The sequence below is a fragment of the Phytophthora cinnamomi genome (genome assembly GCF_018691715.1).
Source record: "Phytophthora cinnamomi strain GKB4 chromosome Unknown Contig47, whole genome shotgun sequence".
Classification (NCBI taxonomy): Eukaryota; Oomycota; class Peronosporomycetes; order Peronosporales; family Peronosporaceae; genus Phytophthora; species Phytophthora cinnamomi.
Window position 1 is genome coordinate 283576 of NW_027150980.1, and position 20322 is coordinate 303897.

The following is a 20322-nucleotide window of genomic DNA, read 5'->3' on the forward strand; positions in this document are numbered from 1 at the left end:
ACGCCCCCCCCCCCCCCCAGACCTATCTTCTTTGTTTTGATCGTTTATAAAAACGTCGACTGCACGTGATATTGTATTTACCGTATCCAGCAACTACGAATACATGCATATAATGGTATAATGGACTTGATCGAATACAAACCCTGTATTTTATTAAGCCTGGTGGAAAAAATAAAGTCCGCTATCAAACAAAGCCCGATTGACATAAAATTGAAGCAGTTTCTTCTACGCCTTCTAATTAAAATATATTTGTCGGATAGACGTCTTGCCGCTTGCTCCGCCGGTCGTACGGTACGACTCGTACTTGCAGCCAGGACGGAGGGGGGGGGGGGGGGGGGGGCGTGCGGAAGGTGAAGGCGTTGGTGCTCTTTGCGACGAGGGCCAACGTGGCGGCGAGGGCAAAGGCGCCGACGAAAGCGAGTTGGATGGAGGGCGAAGGTGTCTTTGAGTTCGGCGGCTGGAAGGCAGACAGGAGCTCCATTACACTTAGCAGCGTGCCCGAGTCGGACGAGCAGGACACGATTGTACATGCATTTCAACCACTTCAGCCTGAAATACCGGGATATTGTATGCTACACCAGAAACCACGACGCAATCGTGGTACTGTACCTTGTTGGCCCGACGAGTTGCTGACATCTCGTCTCAAAGCAATCCGGATTCATGAGCCTTTGGATCACAACCTGACTGCTCTGGATAGTCAGATAGTGTGCGCTTTTGCTTGAAAGACGACCCCGGGAAAGCCAGATTTGCAATCCGTATGCAGGTGTAAGACATAAGAAGGAATGCATTTTAAGTAGCTTTTGGAACAAAAGTAAAATGGAGTCAACCAAAGGTGACGTGGTATTTGGCATATGTCAAGTAGGGATCTTCGTCTTAGCCACGGGAGACGGCACCTAGCCTAGCTGTGTGTGTCCGCTATTGAGCACTACAAAATGTAATTCAAGGTACAACGTGTTACTGCATCTCAATAGCGTCTGTATCGATTATCTGTGACGAATTCAGGTTTCTGGGATGTGCTCCTAACTCATACGAGCAAAACCCAGGTGTTGTGAGTCAAATGAAAGCAAAGGCGCGATCAGTTGATTATAGCGTGGCTGAAGTAGCGATCAAACAACATGCACAGGGCACTACTGTACACTATACAGCGTGCGAGCGTGAATTCGTCGTTCGGTAATTCTGAGGCTGCTACGTAGCGGCGCGCCAGCTTCCGGCACAGTAGAACGAACTAAGAATAAGTATACACGCGTCGTAGTAATGATGAGCGCACACAGCTTCAGGCAAATCTCCGATCTGCTCCAGCCGTATTTTGCCCCTATGCTTCAACAATTTTCGCGCCGACGTGAATAATTTTCTCATACTTTGTATTAAATATGAGATACCAGTACCAACTCTGTTCACATTTCGCTGCTTCGACAATTGGGGGAAATGTCAAGTTCTGGCACTATTCCGAAAACATTTCCAAATTCTGCGCCAAATGACAAAATCGGGTAGAGCAGTAATAGCTTAGCCACGGTACTGCGCGCCAGGCAGCATCGCGCACGAGCTTCCACAACGACTCCGCCACCACGTACTTCACGTGCATGTACTGGCTCGTTGTTTTGCGGTAGTTCCTCGATCTTGTTGCTCTCGATGAAAATTTCCCGTCTCACAACGGGGAGACGACGCTGGAATCCGAGTTGGTTCCTATATTCGCCAAGTACAGTCGGACTCCACCCAGTCGTCTGCGAACCCAGAGCAGCAGACGTTTCAGACCAGCGGGTCGGAGCAGCAGCAAGAGGAGCAGTCCCCCGCTGGAACGGTCAAGACGAGTCCGTCGTCGATCCAAGACACCAGCAACGTGGAGAGTGTGTGGACCGCGACGACCACCAATTTTGGCGTCGGCAAGCTGGCGCATTGCCTGAAGATATTACTGGAGTGTGTAGTGAAAGGGATCAAACATTTCTAACCAGGTCCTTCTTACTAAATCCTTAAGTGGGGCTGGCTTGTCTGTCTAGCAGGAACCAAGAGTGTTCGCCCGCAAATGCCATCGCAACTTACTTGTCGGAGAAAATGTTCTCGCTCGAGTCACCGAATTTGCCGTCAAAGAATACCTCGGTGGGGTCCAGTCTCACCGACGGCCTCTTAGGCTTCATAGTCGGGTTCGGGTAGCCCAGAGCAATCACCACGGGCACGCCGTAGCGGTCCGGGATGTCAAGCGCGTTCCTGACACGAATCTGGTCGAAGCCTTCCATCGGGCACGTCGCGAGACCATGAACCTGTGCGGCGTACAAGAAGGTAGCAGCCGCGAACGTCGTCTGCTTGAAGGCCCACGCCTCCGTCGACACGTTCGAGGGCGCAGGCTGTAGCGGGGACACCGCCGTGGCAATGGCAGCACGCAGACCGCTCGCAACAACCCCCTCCCCCGAGAAGAGGCGCACGACGTGCGGCATGTTGCTCACGAAGTCCACTGGGGCTCCGTTGTCGTGCGCCAACTGCTGTAGACGCGGGACGCGCTTGCTCGGCTCTGCGGTTCACCAAGACACGCCAACAAATGCAACAACAACAACAACAACAACACCCTCATCAGCACCTCGTCCCTGACTTCTCCATGCCACGACCTCCAACCACACGCACCACAGTCGGCGGCAAAGACCGCCACCACGGGGGCCTCCTTGACCTTGCGGGCGTTGCTGTCCATCATGGCCTCGGCCAGCTTCTCGCGGTCCTTCTGCTCGCGCACCAGCACGCAGGCGTACGGCTGCGTGTTGAAGCCCGTCGGCGCTCTCTGCGCACGGAAACGAGGGGGCAATGCAATGCATAACCATTTAGACTCTGTGTGCTACGCTGTCAGCTCGCAGGGGGTGTCGCACCAGCGTGAGCTTGAGGATCTCCTGGAGCGTCTTGTCCGGCACCGCGTCCGGCAGGAAGGCCTTGCACGCGTAGCGCTCCTCAATGGCAGCGCCCAGTTTCTTCTGCGCGCTGCTGAGCAGACGGCTCTGAGCGGCGGCCGGGGTGCCTTGACGCAGCAGGGCCGTCGCTGCCGTGCGCACGAGTCTTGGGGAGCTACGCAGTGCCATGTCGGTCGCGAGTTCTGAAGTGAGCTCTTCGCGTGTCAGATAGAAAATTTGGTGTGGCGTACACGAGCCGCATATGCAATCCTCGTAATCGGACCGAGTTATCACACGTCGCAGACGATTCACTTCTGAGCGTGCAACGAACGACTCCCGTTTTGTTTTTATATAGCTCCTCTTCCCTAAAAAAGAACGACTGTTTCTCTTACAGTCGGCAGGGAGACAATTGCTTACTCCTCCACGAAGAACGAACTTCTCCAGCGATTGGCCGAACTTGCCATCGAAGAAAATCTCCGACGGGGGGAAGCGCACCGACGGTTTGGCAGGCTTCGCCTCCGGGTTCGCGTGGCCCAGCGCCACCACCACGGGGATGCTGTAGCGGTCCGGGATGTCCAGCGCCTGCTTCACCTTGGCTTGGTCCAGGCCTTCCATCGGGCACGTCGCGAGGCCGTGCACCTGGGCGGCGTACAGGAAGGTGGCGGCCGCAAACGTCGTCTGCTTGTACGCCCACGCCTCCGTGGACACGTTCGGGTCGTGCTCGCCCGAGAAGAGCTCCACGAGGGGCGGGATCTGGTTCACGAAGGCGTCAGGGGCGCCGTTGTCGCGGTTGAGCTGCTGCATGCGCGGCACGTTCTTGCTGGGCTCTGTGGTGACACAAACAGCGAGCACATCAGTACAGGATCCCCTACACTACGCAGCAAGATATCGTACCGCAGTCGGCCGCGAAGACGACGGCGACGGGAGCGCCCTTCACCTTGACGGCGTTGGCGTCCATCATGGCGCCCGCCAGCTTCTCACGGTCCTCGGCGGAGCGCAGCACGATGCAGACATAGGCCTGCGTGTTGAATCCGGTCGGGGCTCGCTGGGCAGCACAAACACACCCGGTCGGTCAGCACATAGGCCGGTGCAGTCGATTCACGGTAAGCTGGTGCTCACCTGCGTGAGCTTGAGGATCTCACGGAGCGTTTCATCCGGCACGGGGTCGGGCAGGAAGGACTTGCAGGCGAATCGTTCGCGAATCGCAGCTCCCAGTTGTTCGGCCATCTTGTGGGTGGATGGGTGTGCAGTCAGAAGCAAATTGAAAAAAAAAGTGACGTACTTGCCAAGAGTGCCTGGCTCAGGACGTGTAGTTAGCCAGTCATGGCACGTAATCAGGGATTCACGGAGGAAGGTAGCATGTGAACATCCCTGGGTTGGTTAGCTTCAACATGTAATTCGTACAGTTCTCAGTACAGCAGCTTGCTCCGCATGACTGTGCGCATGCTCTAACTTGGAGCTCCCCACAGGACAGCGGTACCGCAATGGTGGTGGTGAGCACCAGCCTCCCAGCGCTCTTTCCAAACTCGACAGCGGTTCAAGCTCTGAAACCATACCTCCACGGAAGCACTGGGCATTGTCTTTCGGGGCGCTGCGTCACACGACGTCGTAGAGCCAAACCGCACCGGGCGAACGCGATCAAGCTACTGGGACGGTAGCTAATGGTACACATGGGTCCAGGGCAGCGCCCTGCATCTGCCGAATTCGTGGGTGGCAAATACGACCCCTGGCAAGGAGAACTCTCTTGCTCGTGACGTTGTTGTCACAGGTCTTCAGTAATCTTTAGCGGTCGTACTTGCTACCTCAATTAAAATACAAAACATTATTTTAATACACGGATTGTCCGAAGGGTACTAATAGAATATGCCCTGCACAAATCGCAGTTCGTAATTCGTAACTTGCCCCTCCAGACGACAATCAACTACACTCACGCAACGTTAGGGTTACGGCTCACAAGTTGCATCCCCTAGCCATGTTTGTCATTGTGCAACTTACTGTTTAGCAGCACGAAAGCAGCAATGTAGACGCAAAGCAAGTTGCAAAGGTAAGCAAAACGAGGCAATGTCATTGTGCAACTTACTGTTTAGCAGTAAAAGAAACAATGTAGACGGCGCAAACTAAGGAAACAAGTTGCAAAGGCAAGCAAGGCTAGGCAAGAAGGGAGCAAGTACAATCGCCAGCGCTGACCTGCATCAGGAGGGTTAGCGCCGCTAGGCAGCGTGTCGATGGCGTGCAGACAGCCAGATATCGTACCTAGATCCATAGAGCGTTGAGGGCGTTGGCTGTGTGAGCGTGGCGGCCACCACAGTCTTGATCGCAAAACCGGCGGTTGAGCTTACCTCATGGATTTACTCAAGGCCCTCTCAGTGAGCGAACTTGCTCAAATCCGCGTAAATGTCCAGCAAATCTCTCGTAATTTACTTAAACCGGTGGAGCGTACAAACTAGCTATATTTGATAAAAAGAACTTTTTTTGGTTTTACCTATGGAAATGCTCTTAATTCTACATTCAGACCCAATCAACTCCAAAATACAAGTGCGAATCAAGCGGGCCCCTAAAGCCCGCAAACCAGTGCTCACTCCCGGATGCTAGCACAAGTTGTCACTCGTTTGGGTCGGAGGAACTCAGCACGGTGCTGGGAGAGGGCTGCTCTGGTATCTTTTCTTGGGTTGTTCGGTGGACCATAGCGAATCAGGAAATGACGAGGAGTCTGTGGCGAATGGTAATTTACTATACCGTGGAGCCAACCAATTTGACGCTGGTCTTGGTAGCGCTGAGGGATTAATTTTGGCGAAGAGAAACCACATTGTGTGCAATTGGTGTATTAGTTCATATCGCCAGTACAATAGTTACCAAATTTCCTTTCTAACAGCCCCCACCCCTCACATCCTAAGAAAAGCAGATTGGCCAATAGCAATGGGAGCTCGTCGACTGGGATAATTAGTGTTGGCAATTCAGCATTAATATCGCTTATATTAAATATTATAATCATTACAATATTTTACATCAAGCTGATATTAGCGTTTATTATCAAATGGTAATGCTAGATAGATGTTCCGAACACCAACAAATCGGTCCGATTGCCCGATGTTCAGCTTTACATTCGGATATTAGAGGATATTAATCGTTAATAACCCTCAGTGGTAATATAGTCGATATTTACGATGAATGTCGATTTGCCAAGACTAGGGCCCTAGTCTAGGGATAACCCTTCGTCAAAGGGCACACGAGTATATACTTTGTAAAAACGGTGACATCCTGCTTCATAGTTAGCTCAGAATTATGTTATAACTGTTGTTGCTATCAACATAATAATGCCATATACACGACCAAACTCCATAAAAAGCTTCGACTGTAAGCGCGACACTGATTACTTGGTTAACAAACTTAGGTCGAAATCCACCAAATTCGAAGAAAAGCAGTGCTAAATGCAAACCAAATAAATAAATCCGATCAAAGACCAAACATAGCACTATTGCAGGGCTCATACACGAATCAAACCAGAATAGGAGGTATGGACGGACAAGCTGTAGCAAATGCTCAAACATTATTTGATGTTTAATCATTTTCAAACGAATTTTCAAAAGTGTTATCACATGCTAAATTTTAGGGTTGTGCCCCGAACTCTATGCTTTTGGGCACGCTGAAACGGGGGTTCCCTATTGCAAAGGAAATTCGGCATACAAAGTGGTTTTGTAGATTTATCGACGAACTAGTACAAGCCAGTTCAGAACCGGCTTTCTAGTTTGTAACAATAGTCTCTGTCCCGGTCTCATTTGTGACTTGCGTCCCATAATCAAAAGTCCGGCTCGAAAACTTGATACTTGCACTTCTCAAGGATTTATAGTCAACGATGTCGTGAAACTCCACTTTCACGCGTCCCATAATCATAATTATTCTCGAAGATAGGATAGCATGTAATGAGTATGTCCGGCGGAAACAAAAGGATATTTTGAAGAAATTGACGTGGTAGGTTTTTATTGCCACTTTTGTAGCAACGGTTCAAACGTATCAGCCAATCAGAAAACTCAATTTTGATAATGTGTCATGTCTTATCAAAAGGCACTCCAGGATATATTACCACTGGTTTGAACCACCAGTCAATCAGTCTATTTTTGTATTGGAGTTCCACCCGCTCAATAAAATCGCACAGGACGCCCGCGTGTGAAAGGCTTTCAGGCCATCTTCACGCAATATGAACGATCGTCGTTGGACTTCAAGCAGAGGCACATCATTAATGTCTACAGCGAAGTCCATGGCGTAGCTGCAACTGTAACCCGTCACTCCAAGGCCAGACCGCAAGAACAAGAAGCGCCAGTTCCACAAGTGATTTGAGACCCGCGAAGAAATTGCCGAGCCATAAGGGGGTTTGAACCCTCAGTATGCCGCGTCAACGACACCAACTGAACCAGCAGTGTAGCCAGTGGAACGGTGTAAAATACCAATGTAATATATTACTATATTGTAGGTGACTTTTCCCATGTACTGCTGTGCCTTTTGATATAATTTTTTATTAATAGAATACGGGCATGCCCCGGGAAAGTCACTACTGCAGTGAACGCGATCATTCACTAGCGCATTCTACATCCGTCTTGAGATTGCAAGAGAATCAATGGCCGGTCGGTTACCTTACCGTACTGTAACTTGTTTCCCATATGCTTGATGCTAGCTGCTGGCATCGCGAACAACTCTTGCTTTGATTGAGACCGTACGTACCGGCCAAAGTTTCATTTTCATTTTGCAATTCACTCTCCAGCGCGCGGGGCTGAATTCCCTGCCGAGGATAACAACACCATGCGATTCTTGTCCGTCGTGTTGCTAATAGTAGCAACTGCCCTGCTGGCCAACGGTGGTGCTGGCGAGAGGAACCTTGGCTGGGACTCGCCTCAGCTCTTCCTTGCGGTTCGTTCAGATGCCCCCACTCTTACGAGACTCCTAAGAGGTGGTGAGACAACGTATGCTGAGGAACGAGTCATTCCCGGTGTTACTCGCCTCACCGAAAAGGTGAAGACAGCAGTATCGAAGATCAACACGCGAGCCCAGGAACTACTTTCGAAGGGTCAATCCGCGGATGAGGCTTTCAAGCTACTGAAACAGTCGATAATCTTCTCACCACCACAAAATTCAAGACTTGGGCCACCTATATCGATCTACTCAATAAGAAAAATCCCGACAAGAAGGTATCGATGGCTGCGATTATCTCGAAGAGCTACGGAGATGACGCGTTGGCGAGGATGATAGAAGTGGCGAATAAAGTCCCAAGCCAGCAAAAGATAGCAGCGAGGTTGGCGGCTGAGCAGCGCGAAAACTGGGCAGCCGCTGGTAAGTCTGTGGATGATGTATTCACGCTGTTACGACTTGACAAGGCGGGCGACGACCTTTTCGAAAACCCTCAGATTACGGCGTGGTACAGTTATGCGCATGCGATGAACGAGAAACGTGCAGACACGTTGGTGATCTTGACACTTAAGGCGCTGTACAATGACGGCGGTGTTGCCAAAATTCTCTCTGCGGCAAAACCCAACGCTATTGCCGCTCAACTGGAGACTGCCATGCAGAATGGGTGGCTGAAAAAGGGACTAACAAGCGATCAAGTGTTCAAGCTGCTGAATCTTGACAACAATGTGGATGACCTTCTTACCAACCCGGGTTTAAATTCCTGGATGGTTATCTTGCGTCAGCGTACTGCTAAGAACATTGGAATGGACGCAGCAATGGTCCAAAAGTTTACAAAGTTTTACGGTGACGAGGCGGTATCGAAGATGCTATTGAGTGCGAGGAAGGTGTCTAGCACAGAAAAGCTAGCAACACGTTTGCAAGATGCCCAATACAAACAGTGGCTGAATGGAAAAACACCGGATGATGTATTCAAGCTGCTAAAGCTTGACGACGGAGTGGATTCTCACTAACCCGAATTTGGTCAGCTGGATCAACTACGCGAGTCTGTACAACGTGAAGAATCCCGGGAAGGGAGCGACTCTCATAAAGTCATTGACGCATTTTTACGGCAATGAACGGTTGTCAAAGATGCTCGAGGCTGCGAAGAAGGTGCCTGCAACTGCGGAGACAGCGAGACAATTTCAAACTGCGCAATTTAAAATGTGGCTTGATTTTGGCGTAAAACCACCGCGGATCTGAAAATTACTGAAGATGGAAAAGGCTACATGGATGACCAACCCGGATGCGGCGGTCTGGCGCGGATACAACGCGTACTACAAACTGCACAAGCCGCAGTAACATCGATTTCGTCACGACGCAGCTGCGATGCCACGGCAAACCCGTTAGGAAATGATAACACTTCTCAACGCAAACCGTTTTGAGTGTACTGGCAGTAAACTTTCAACCACAACTCTTTCCGTGAACATACGTTAACCCCAAGTCCAGCCGACACCCGGGGATGCACATTGATTTTAATGATGGTGCGTCATCTAACGATTAAATAAATTTTGAGTATCACAAAGAATTCGTGTTCTCTTTAGACTTGTTCGACACACCAACTTACTTACTTCTCCTCGAAGAACTTCTCCAGCGACTGGCCGAACTTGCCATCGAAGAAAATCTCCGACGGGGGGAAGCGCACCGACGGTTTGGCAGGCTTCGCCTCCGGGTTCGCGTGGCCCAGCGCCACCACCACGGGGATGCTGTAGCGGTCCGGGATGTCCAGCGCCTGCTTCACCTTGGCTTGGTCCAGGCCTTCCATCGGGCACGTCGCGAGGCCGTGCACCTGGGCGGCGTACAGGAAGGTGGCGGCCGCAAACGTCGTCTGCTTGTACGCCCACGCCTCCGTGGACACGTTCGGGTCGTGCTCGCCCGAGAAGAGCTCCACGAGGGGCGGGATCTGGTTCACGAAGGCGTCAGGGGCGCCGTTGTCGCGGTTGAGCTGCTGCATGCGCGGCACGTTCTTGCTGGGCTCTGTGGTGACACAAACAGCGAGCACATCAGTACAGGATCCCCTACACTACGCAGCAAGATATCGTACCGCAGTCGGCCGCGAAGACGACGGCGACGGGAGCGCCCTTCACCTTGACGGCGTTGGCGTCCATCATGGCGCCCGCCAGCTTCTCACGGTCCTCGGCGGAGCGCAGCACGATGCAGACATAGGCCTGCGTGTTGAATCCGGTCGGGGCTCGCTGGGCAGCACAAACACACCCGGTCGGTCAGCACATAGGCCGGTGCAGTCGATTCACGGTAAGCTGGTGCTCACCTGCGTGAGCTTGAGGATCTCACGGAGCGTTTCATCCGGCACGGGGTCGGGCAGGAAGGACTTGCAGGCGAATCGTTCGCGAATCGCAGCTCCCAGTTGTTCGGCCATCTTGTGGGTGTGGATGGGTGTGCAGTCAGAAGCAAATTGAAAAGTGACGTACGCAATGGGCCAAGCAGCGCCGGGCGCGGTGGGGGGGGGGGATCTCGACCAGATCCCTTCAAGTTGTCGTAATCCAGGTCTCGTGGGGACTGCTGCTAGCCCGTGATTTCGGTCGCTGCTTGGCAAGTGGTTCTTGCGAAAGCGGGAGTGATGTGCAAGCGTGATGCAGGCAGGAAGCGTGTCTACATTTCATCGCGTGACACATTACGTAGTGTAGTATACGCCAACGCAACAGGAAGTAAGTCATTAACAAGACGATTGATGCCTCCATACGCATAATTCACTCTGCAATGTACAATACGCAATCACAACACGTTATCACACGCCACATGGACAGATCAACCTCTTCGTGAGTCGGGCACACATCGAGCGCCTTCATATCGCTTCGGAGAAGAATGCGCTGCAGTGGACAGTATATGTGTTGCTTGCCTTTAGACCTTAATTGTCCGCAAACAACTTCTCGCTCGACTGACCAAACGTGTCATCGAAAAACACTTCCGTCGGCGGCAACCGGACCGATGGCTTGGAAGGTTTAGCAGCGGGGTTCGCGTAGCCCAAAGCGATCACTACAGGGATACTGTAGCGGCCCGGGATGTCCAGTAGTTGCTTTACCTGGACCTGGTCGATCCCCTCCATCGGACATGTAGCGAGGCCGTGCACCTGAGCAGCGTACAGGAATGTAGCGGCCGCAAAGGTTGTTTGTTTGTACGCCCAAGCCTCCGTCGAGACGTTCGGGTCCCCCTCTCCTGAGAACTTCTCGACGTGAGACGGAATCCTGTTCACGAATTCCTCTGGGGCGCCGTTGTCGCGGTTAAGCTGCTGCATCCGCGGCACGCTTTTGCTCGGCTCTGAACGAGTCAACGAGCCAACCGAGTTAGCACTTTGTGTACTGCGCAACCTCAAATCATGTGTCGGCATTACTCTACCGCTTACCACAATCCGCCGCGAAGACAACCACGACAGGGGCCTCCTTCACCTTGCGGCCATTCTTGTCCAACATGGCCTCCGCCAGCTTCTCGCGGGACTCAGCCGCGCGAACTAAAACGCAGACGTAGGCCTGCGTGTTGAAGCCCGATGGGGCGCGCTGGGCAATAACATCCATGCAGCGCAAACAGCCTACAGTTAGTCAGCGCCGCGGTGTCCACTTACCCGTACCTGGAGCACCTGCGTGAGCTTGAGAATCTCCCGGAGCGTCTTGTCCGGCACGGCGTCCGGTAGGAACGCCTTGCACGCATAGCGCTCGCGGATGGCTGCCCCCAGCTGCTCCGTCATGTTGCTCAGGGTTCGCGAATGAGGTGAGGTGCCCAGGAACGGAGGGAGTAGGCAGTAAAGACGCCGCGCATTCATCACTCGCCCGGCTCAAAGGCTCTGTGGTGGACGCGCTTCCGCCCACAACATCGAGGTGCATGCTCAGCAGTTTTGCGTTGGAAGTTGCCTTTTTTCCACTTCAAGTTGGCCTCATACAAGCGTCCAGTGTCTTTGTGATTGGGCCGAGTCCTTCCTAGAGTCTAGAATAGTCTAGAATCTAGACTATTCCCGAAGCTCCCAATCAGAGGTGGCAGCGGAAGCCAATCACCGTCACAAAGGCAATCGACCAGCGACCAGCAGCTAGAGAGCAAGCATGGCGGACCAGGCCAAGTGGCAGGCGCTCATGAAGTGGACCATGAAGCACACGGACGGCACGACGCCCACGGAGGCGACGCCCATCTCGGAGGACAAGCGGCGCTTCCTGGAGATGGTCATGAACGAGGGCGTGGTGGACGAGAACGAGCGCGTGAAGGACGTCCTGCGCATCCTGGAGGGCGAGGACCCGCGCCTCGTGTTCGCCGGCGAGGACGGCTCCATCGCCGACGAGGAGGACGCCCCCTCGCCCGACGAGCTGGCGCAGTACAAGGACGCGCTGCTGGACGAGCTGCTCACGCGCATCGACCAGATCGACAACGCGCAGAACTTCGTCAAGATGGGCGGCCTGCGCGTCATGAGCAACGTCATCCGCCAGTTCGCGCGCCCGTCGTCGCGCGCGCTGGCCGCCGAGGTCTGCTCCGTCGTGGTGCAGAACAACCCCTTCTGCCAGGACGCGGCCGTGGACAGCGGCCTGCTGGAGGTGCTGTGCACGCTCGCGCGCGAGGACGCGGACGTCACGTGCCGCGTCAAGGCGCTGCTGGGCATCTCGTGCCTGGTGCGCCACCACGCCGCCGCCGACAAGCGGTTCCTGGGCGACAGCTGCAAGGGCCTGGAGCTCATGCGCCAGAACCTGCAGGGCGCCACGGACATTCGCCTGCAGCGCAAGTCGCTGTTCTTCCTGCGCTACCTGATGCGCACCACCCGCTCGACGGCCGACCTGGTGCTGCAGAAGGACTTCTTCGTCCAGTCAGCAGCGGCCTTCGTCACGCACGAGGACGTGGACTTGTGCGAGAGCTCGGTGGAGGGCCTGGCGGAGTTCGCCCTGATTGGCCCCGACTTCATGGCGGCGTGCAAGAAGCCCGAGTTTGACCTGGTCGCCAAGTGCGACCAGCGCATTAAGCAGATCAACGCACTAGAGGGAGAGGACAAGGAGTTTGCGCAGGAGACCAAGACCCGCGTCGAGTACCTGAAGAGGGTGCTCACTGTCTAAGCAGACCAATAGATAGATAACTTTTGTATACGCTTTTTCAACTTTCATGCTGCGCCGACGTACATGTAGCTATCTGCTAGTTCGGGTGATCTTCAAAAGGTAGACGGGTGTCACTTGAAGTAAGTGCGCTTGAGCTTTTGCGCGACGTAGACGATGGATTTCATGCCGCCAGCAGTGGCAATACCCTTGATACTCTGCGAGCGACTTGACCGGAACACGATCGTCGCGATAACGCGCTGTAACTTCTTTTTGGTGACGGCTTGGTGGTCGAATGCCCCGGTCGTGTGTGACTTGCTCGCAAGGCGTTGAAGCACGTTGGACGGTAAAGACTCCACAATCGTTTGCCGTACCTTGAGGTCGCTGCTGTGCGCGATGAGCATCTCGCCGTCAGAGAGCGAGCGAGACATAAATGGAGAGCTCTGTAGTGGAGCAAGCAATTTGTCAGCCACATATCAAAAGCAAACGACGCCAAAGCAATTTACTTCGACCCTCTTACCTGAATTTTGTGTTGATAGAGCTCTCGGAACGACTTGAGGTTGCCGTCCACAATGTTGCGCACCTTCTTCGGGTTCTCACCGAACGTCATCCGGAAGTCGCCCAAGTACGAGATTCCTGCGATCTTCTACTCGCAATTCAAAACAAACAACCGGCATCAGTAACCCACGTACAGTACAATCTTCGCCCCAATCCACTTCCTTACCATGTACAGGTCGTGCTCCGAGAACTTCTCCGGCAAGCAAAGCAGCGCGTAGTTCAGTGCGTGCGACAGATTCGTCGAGCTCGCCGCTTGAATGGCGTCGCTGCTGCCGAGAATACTGACTGGTTTGTGCATTCTGCCGCTCAAGTAGAGCGTCTTCCACGTGAGCAGGTCTTCGCACAACGTCTGGGTGCTCACGACGCCGTACTTGATGAGTCGTGTCCCGAGCATCTTGCCCGTGAGAGGAACCTGCCAGCCACACGTCTGTCAGCGGCATATCATCCTACCGTAATATATATTTATTGTTTTTATTGCGCTGTATACCAGCGTGTTGTAGTAGACGCCGGCGCCAAAGTTCTCCTGGAAGGCGGCGACGTTGGCGGCGCCCAGGTACTTGAGCACCGAGTAGTGCTGCGGGTTGCGCTCGAGGTTCTGCGCGTGCCAGGCCAGCGGGTCGTCCACGGCGAAGACCAGGTCCACCATGCTGGCGCTGGCGTCGTGGTTCTTCTGCTGGAACACGCCCGAGCCGTAGGCCATGGTGAAGGCCACGCGCGGGAACGACGCGTCCAGCGCCTGCGTCAGCGCCGCCGCCAAGCTCATCGCCATGCTCGTCCGATCGATTGATGCGCGTAAACCCTGTCAGACCTGCTGCACGGTGTGGTGCACACAGCTGAGACCAGCACATGGCTACATCTCACTTCAACTTGCGCTAACTAATTAAAGCTCGTCATTTTTTTCATTTGGACTTGCCACGGACCGCGATGCGAACTACTGTGGTGGCGTGCGTGTTGTGCTGCTTGGCTGGCTTTGATGGGGGTGAATGTGCGAGAGCTGCCACCACCACTGCGTGCTCGATCCCCGCCGCGACGGTGTCCAACTACGCGGCGTCGACTACGTACGCTGCAGCGGTGATCGAGTACACGGACTGCACCACGACAGTTGTGAGGGTACTGACAGACAGCAACGGAGTGACGCAGCTGGACTTGAGCAGCAAGAAGATCGTATATGTGGAAAGCTTGCCGTCCGTCATGACGCTGTAGGTGTCAAGTTTCACTGTGTAATGTAGTCGACCTCGCTTTTCCTGGCCGCTGAGTTGTCGGTGTTCCTTTGTGTCACAGAGATCTGAAAGGCAACAAGATCGCGTTGCTGAAGAATGCTTCGATTCCCATGACAATACAGACACTGTGCGTTCTCCCTGGTGTGCCAGCTGGCTGCCGACAGTTCTGATAACATCGGCTGCTTTGATGATGCAGAGATTTATCCCAGAACTTGTTCGATTCGCTTCAGAACTTTACCTTTCCAACCAGCCTTACGAAATTGTAGGCTTTACCACGCGTTGACTTCGTATGAGTAACGCAACGCAAGTTACTAACTTTGTTACCATTACTGTTGTAGTACTGCGTCAAGCGGCAACCTGGCAAGCCTACGCAGCATTTCCTTCCCCGACTCTGTTACGACGCTCAACCTTTCAGGCAACCCCATCGCGTACATCGGTGGAGTCGTGTTCCCGAGCTCGTTGAAGGTGCTCGTCATCACGTCTACCGTCAAGCTGCAAGAGTTCGAGGTTCGGCAGACAGACGCCACGCTCTTCGCGAGCTTGGAGACGTTCAACGTGTCGATCACGACAAATCTCGCGTGCTCCGACAGCGACGCGCTCTACCGGTACGTGCAGAACACGCTGCTCTGCGTGCTGTCGGACGAAGCCTTCAACAGCAAGTACGGCATCACTGGCTCGAGCAGCTCCATGGACTCCGTAGCAGCCACCACCGCCCCTGAGCTGCCCGAAGCGGACAGTCCGCGCCGCTCAAAGTTCCTCCTGTTCGCGGGGATCTCGCTGTCCCTGGCCTGCGTGGGGCTGCTGAGCACGCTGGCGCCGCGCACGCTGTACGAGCGCTACCAGAAAAAGAAGTACTTGAACCAGCGCAAGAAAAAGCAGTTGCAGCAGCAGCTTCCCCCCGTTGTGAAGGCCACAATCCTGCAGATGAACGGCGACCCGAACGCGGTGTACTGGGACCTCTGACACGCATCGCACTCATGTACAGTACATGCACCGGTAATAGTTGCCGTTCTCACACGTCGCAGCTTTTGCGTTCGAGGCATCGCGTCGTACTTAAGCGGCCCGCGCTTTGATACGTGGCAGCAGCTCCAATTTCCCTCCCCTTTGGATCGAGCCCCACACAATCAAACAGAGAGCGTCTCCAGTACCAAGTAAGACCTTCCCACCTGCACATCCAAGACCCAATGGTGCGTGCGTCTCCTCCTTTGCCTCCGTCCCGTCCTCCGGCAGCGTCTAACTGTGGCTGCGTGTCCGCCCCCCGCAGGCTGTTGGCGCGAACGGAGCTCTGGCAGGCAAGAAACCCGCCCCGACGGCGTCCGGAGAGGGCGCGGCGGCCAGCGGCCTGCGCAACCGGCGCCCGGTGGCGGCGGCGCGCTCGGGCCAGAACACGGGCCGCGGCATGGGCGGCAGCACGGCCGGCATCCTGCGCTTCTACACGGACGACTCGCCCGGCCTGAAGATCGGCCCCACGACGGTGCTGGTGAGCTGCCTCATGTTCGTGGGCTTCGTGGTGCTGCTGCACGTGTGGGGCAAGTTCCGCGGCTAGAGCGGCGACTCCATAGACGACAGGACAGCACTTAAGAGTACCCGCCGAGGCCACAGCTCACGTGAGGAGGGAGAGGCGCGCGGACTGGACCCTCGCGGCGTAGCAGTTTTTTTAGTATAGGAGCTTGCGCCACCGCTCGCTCGTTGGCGTGACGCAGCTGTAACGCAACAAGGAGGAGCGATGCAAGTCTGCAGCGGCTGTGTGTGGTGCTATGCTGTCTTTCGGTGTGTGTGGAGGGACTGACGTGGCAGCGACGGGAAGGAAGTCACACAAAAGCTCTAGTATCTATAATAGGTGGGGCCTTATGGGAGCGATCGACTGTCCTCCAAGGTGGAAGCGGCGGACGACGTTCTTACTCCTCGGCGGCGGCGCGCTTGCGCTTCTTCTTCTGCTTGTCCTTGGGGCTCTTGCTCTTGCTCTTGCCCTTGGTCTTCTTGGCCTTGGCCTTTTGTGCGTCCTCCTCCTGCTCGTCGTGCTCGGGCATGAGCTCATCCTCGTCCTCCGTCGGCGTCTTCTTGTCCGCCTTGGCGCCGTTGGAAGCAGCGACGGGGATGCCCGCGGCGTCCGACACCTGCTTGACCATGCCCTTGACGACCGGCGACTTGGAGTCTACTGCCTGCACGGCTGCGACCACAGCACGGACGTCGGCCTCCGTCGCCTTCTTGTCCTCCGCCGCAAGCCAAAACTTGACAAGCTGCAGCGCGAACATCATCACGACCTTAATGCGCTTCGCCTTCAGCTGCTGCACGCTCTCGGGGGCCAGTTGCCGCACGAGCGCGGTCTTCAGAGACTTCTGCACACGCTTGAACGCACCACGCTGAGCCTTCGACAGCTCGCCACTCTGCTGCAACTTGCTACTGGTGCGAAGCAGCACCGTCAGAAGACGGAACACCTCGCACTTGGAGAACTCGTCAACAGCAGCGCGCACCTCCGACGCGTCCGCATCCTCCTTCTTCTCCGAGGCCGCGGCAACAGCAACGAGAGGCTCAAGAAGCACACGAGCACCAACAGCGGGAGACTTGGTCAGCAGTTCCTCGAATGACGCACGCGGGAAGCGCGAGTGCTTCTTGGTGAAGGCGTCCAGGACCGACGCACGGATGATCTTCTGCACTTCCTCCTCGCTAGAAGCCTCGCTGGTGCAAATGACACGGACGAGGTACACGACAGCAGCCGACGCAACCTTGCCGGCGTGGTCCTTCTCCATGGCGGTTGTGCGGATCAGCTCCACGATCTGGCGGAGAGCGTCCAGCGCCTCGGTCTGAGCAGCCTCGCCGGACGGGATCTTGTCCTTCGCACGAAGCACCTTGTGAAGAAGCACAGACTGCAGGCGATCCCGAAGCACCAGCTTCTCAGTATCAGCGTTCTGCACACGAGCAAGCACGCGGAACAGTGGGGCAACCAGAGACAGCACCAAAGCGTTGTGCTTGGCAGTAGCTGCCTCCGTCTGCTCCGGGCGCTGCGAAACAAACACTTGGAGCAGGTCCAGGACGCGCAGCTGGAAGTGCATCGTTTGCAAACGAGCACGCTTGAGGTCCTTCTTGCGCTGCGAGCGGTGCTTCACCTGTCCGACGATAGCAGCAAGCGCCAGGTCCTCCTGGTGCAGCTCCGACAGCTTTTTGTCGTTGCGGAGCGCGTCAGACACAGCATCTGCTGAGGACAGCATCACTTCCTCCTCTTCCTCTTCATCCTCCTCGTCATTTTCTTCCTCATCCTCACGGCGCGTCACGGGGGCAAACTCATCATCCTCGTCATCGGCGCCAGCGCCTTCACCTTCGGTCGTCGGTTGCAGCACGTTCACCATCGTAGTCAAACAAGCGCCGTTAAGCAGCGGCAGCAGCGAACGGAATACCTGTGACACGATCTCACGCAGCGCACTCGAGTCCTGAGAGAGCAGACTCAGCAACAGGTCCGTAAGCACAACCACCGACTCCTCCGCTTCCTCAGGCTCAGCCTCCTTCTTCTTGTTCTTCTTGCTCTTCTTCTTCGTGGGAGTAGGCTTCTGTTCACGAGCAACGAGCTGGGCATAGCACTTGTCCAAATCAGCAGCCACCACAACAGCATCCTCACGCTGCTCGCTATCCAAAAGCTGCAGTCCTGCACTCATGAACAGCAGGAGGAACGTCTCGCTCAACGGACGGCGAGTCGCCGACTTTTTCGTCTTCTTCTCATCCTCAACCTCCTCGGCTTCCTTGGTACGCAGGGTATCGATGTGGCCAACAAGCGCGGTAAACTGTGTCGCCATCTCCTCGCTAAGAGGCTCACGCAGCACAACAGCGCTGCTGTTGGTCTGCATGTCCTGTGCAATCGCAAAAATGCGGCTCAACACGCTTGCACTGGCACGTGCGCCATCGGCACCCGCAAGACCCAGACTCAACAACGCAAACAGGCGCGTCTTGGCGTAGTTAGCCACGTTCTCCGAGAGAGCAGGCGTGGCCTCGGTCGCCTCCTTGACCACCTCGTCATCCGCCGACTTGGCGCCCTTCTTCGCCTTTTTGTTCTTCTTGCTCTTCTTGGACGGAGTAGATTCAGCGTCGTCCGCCGGTGTGAAGAACGAGTGGAACACCAAGAAACGGATCACATCGTCCTGCAGCTTCTTCGTCTTGTCATCCGCCTCCGCCTTGGCGCTCAGCAGCTCCGTAAGCGCAGCCACCATAGCCTCCAGCGCCCATACACGAGCGCGGTCCGTGCGCCGCTTGAGCGCCTCCTCGCGCTCCTTCTTCTCCTCCAGCTCTACAAGCTTGTCGAATCCTCCAGCGCTCAACTTCTGCTTCTTTTTGGGCTTCTCCTCCTCCTCTGCTTCGTCATCGCTATCAGCCGAGGTTGACGTCACCAGGATAGACAGAGGCGTCGTGAACTGCTTGCGGAAGAAGTGGAAAAACTCCGCAGGCGCGCAGGCCGCGAAAGACTTGAGGCAGTGACGCGCAGCCTCGTGCAGGTAGTTTCTCTTGGCAACGGCGTTGTTGAACAGGCACTTGACGAAGCGCGGGGTGAGGATGGCGCGCAGCACCGGCGCCGGCAGCTTGGGTGCGACCAGCTCGAACAGCTTCAACGCCAGACCCTGGCGCTCGTGGCTGGTGGGGGCGCTGTCTTCCGCGTTGCTACCTCCGACTAGCGAGTTCTCCACCAGCACCGTCCAGGCCTCCTGGAACAGCTCGCCGTCGAGCTTGGCCGACGCGTCCTCTGTCGGGTTCAGCACGTGGCCGAACACGCCGAACCAGGCCGAGTGCACGCGCGGGTAGCAGCCCGACGATCCGCGCAGCGGGCGCGCCAGCACGTGCACGTTGTGGCGCTGCAGCGCGTTGACAGCCGCGAAGTCGTCCGGCAGCTGCTTCATCTGTTGCTCGTCCTGGTCGATGCCCGAGGCGTGCAGGTAGCGCTGCACGCCGACGGCGAGCAGCACCTGGTCGGCATTCCAGGCCTCGACGCCCTCGTCGTCTCCGCCCTTGGACGGCTGGATCTGCAGGCAAGTGTGGATCGGGGCGGCCAGCTCGGCTAGGAACTGCTCTGCCGGCACGTCCGCGAGCAGCGTGAGCGCCGCCTCGTAGCACGTCTCGCGGAACCAGCGCTTGAACGCGGCCATCTCCAGCAGCTCCTTGACCACAGCCACGAGCAGCGGCAGGTCGGCGCTCAGGCGTCCGCAGCGGTGCAGCGCCAGCAGGCCGAAGAGGCGGCCGAACATGTGCTCGCGCTGCTCCATGGGCTTCATCGACGAGTGCACCTCCATGGCGTCGCGCAGCAGCGCGTGCGTGCTCTGCAGCGCGAGCTGCTTGGGGAAGGCGCTCAGCAGGCCGCTGAGCGCCGTGCTGAAGCCCTGGCGCGCGGCGTCGCGCGACGAGGCCAGGCCGCGCACCAGGCGCTTGAGCGTGTACTGCACCTCGGCCTCCTGCTTGGCGCTGCGCCGCAGGTGCGCGAGCAGCGCCGCCGCCGCCTGCGTGCGCACGCCGCGCTCGCTCTCGGCCAGCGTCCAGAACAGCTTGAGGAAGTCGCCCTTCTGCGGCGACGACGGCTCGCCGTCCTCCGGCTGCTGCTGCTTGGCGCCCATGACTTCCAGAGCAATTGTGACCGCCTGCTATTGCTGGATGGCTGGACGCTATGCAAGTGGCTGAGTCCCTGTTTTGAACACGATGTTTTATACATGTTTTTTTAACCAGGTTCGAAAATTATACTTTTCTTACGGT

At 55.7% G+C, this 20322-nt stretch overlaps 7 protein-coding genes across 8 annotated transcripts; 3 read left to right on the forward strand and 4 right to left on the reverse strand.

Annotated features, from left to right (window-relative positions):
• Positions 1–998: 998 nt before the first annotated feature.
• On the reverse strand, positions 999–4094 carry IUM83_15879 (Nitroreductase family; the record flags this gene model as incomplete). Its single annotated transcript, XM_067940722.1, has 7 exons — positions 999–1019; positions 2325–2503; positions 2614–2764; positions 2850–3016; positions 3260–3694; positions 3762–3912; positions 3987–4094. 7 exons carry the CDS (start codon positions 4092–4094, stop codon positions 999–1001), a joined length of 1212 nt encoding a protein of 403 aa, XP_067790339.1.
• Positions 4095–9369: 5275 nt separating this feature from the next.
• IUM83_15880 (Nitroreductase family) lies at positions 9370–11502 on the reverse strand (the record flags this gene model as incomplete). Its single annotated transcript, XM_067940723.1, has 6 exons — positions 9370–9779; positions 9847–9997; positions 10072–10131; positions 11014–11078; positions 11164–11314; positions 11395–11502. The coding sequence occupies 6 exons, from the start codon at positions 11500–11502 to the stop codon at positions 9370–9372; spliced, it is 945 nt and encodes a 314-aa protein (XP_067790250.1).
• Positions 11503–11851: 349 nt separating this feature from the next.
• IUM83_15881 (Armadillo/beta-catenin-like repeat-containing protein) lies at positions 11852–12844 on the forward strand (the record flags this gene model as incomplete). The annotated part of the gene is made up of 1 exon (XM_067940724.1): positions 11852–12844. One exon carries the CDS (start codon positions 11852–11854, stop codon positions 12842–12844), a length of 993 nt encoding a protein of 330 aa, XP_067790251.1.
• A 110-nt stretch (positions 12845–12954) lies between these two features.
• IUM83_15882 (mmp37-like protein) lies at positions 12955–14147 on the reverse strand (the record flags this gene model as incomplete). Of its 2 annotated transcripts, none has more annotated exons than XM_067940725.1 (4): positions 12955–13263; positions 13341–13466; positions 13545–13772; positions 13884–14147. In XM_067940725.1, 4 exons carry the CDS (start codon positions 14145–14147, stop codon positions 12955–12957), a joined length of 927 nt encoding a protein of 308 aa, XP_067790253.1. The 2 variants fall into 2 exon arrangements, with proteins under 2 accessions (XP_067790253.1, XP_067790252.1); XM_067940726.1 differs by having other exon boundaries at positions 13545–13790; positions 13866–14147.
• A 155-nt stretch (positions 14148–14302) lies between these two features.
• Positions 14303–15561, forward strand: IUM83_15883 (TKL protein kinase; the record flags this gene model as incomplete). Its single annotated transcript, XM_067940727.1, has 4 exons — positions 14303–14577; positions 14660–14725; positions 14795–14860; positions 14937–15561. 4 exons carry the CDS (start codon positions 14303–14305, stop codon positions 15559–15561), a joined length of 1032 nt encoding a protein of 343 aa, XP_067790254.1.
• Positions 15562–15782: 221 nt separating this feature from the next.
• IUM83_15884 (protein transport protein sec61 subunit beta-like) lies at positions 15783–16144 on the forward strand (the record flags this gene model as incomplete). Its single annotated transcript, XM_067940728.1, has 2 exons — positions 15783–15785; positions 15863–16144. 2 exons carry the CDS (start codon positions 15783–15785, stop codon positions 16142–16144), a joined length of 285 nt encoding a protein of 94 aa, XP_067790247.1.
• A 352-nt stretch (positions 16145–16496) lies between these two features.
• On the reverse strand, positions 16497–20186 carry IUM83_15885 (dna polymerase v; the record flags this gene model as incomplete). Its single annotated transcript, XM_067940729.1, has 1 exon — positions 16497–20186. The coding sequence occupies one exon, from the start codon at positions 20184–20186 to the stop codon at positions 16497–16499; it is 3690 nt and encodes a 1229-aa protein (XP_067790248.1).
• Between the last annotated feature and the right edge of the window lie 136 nt (positions 20187–20322).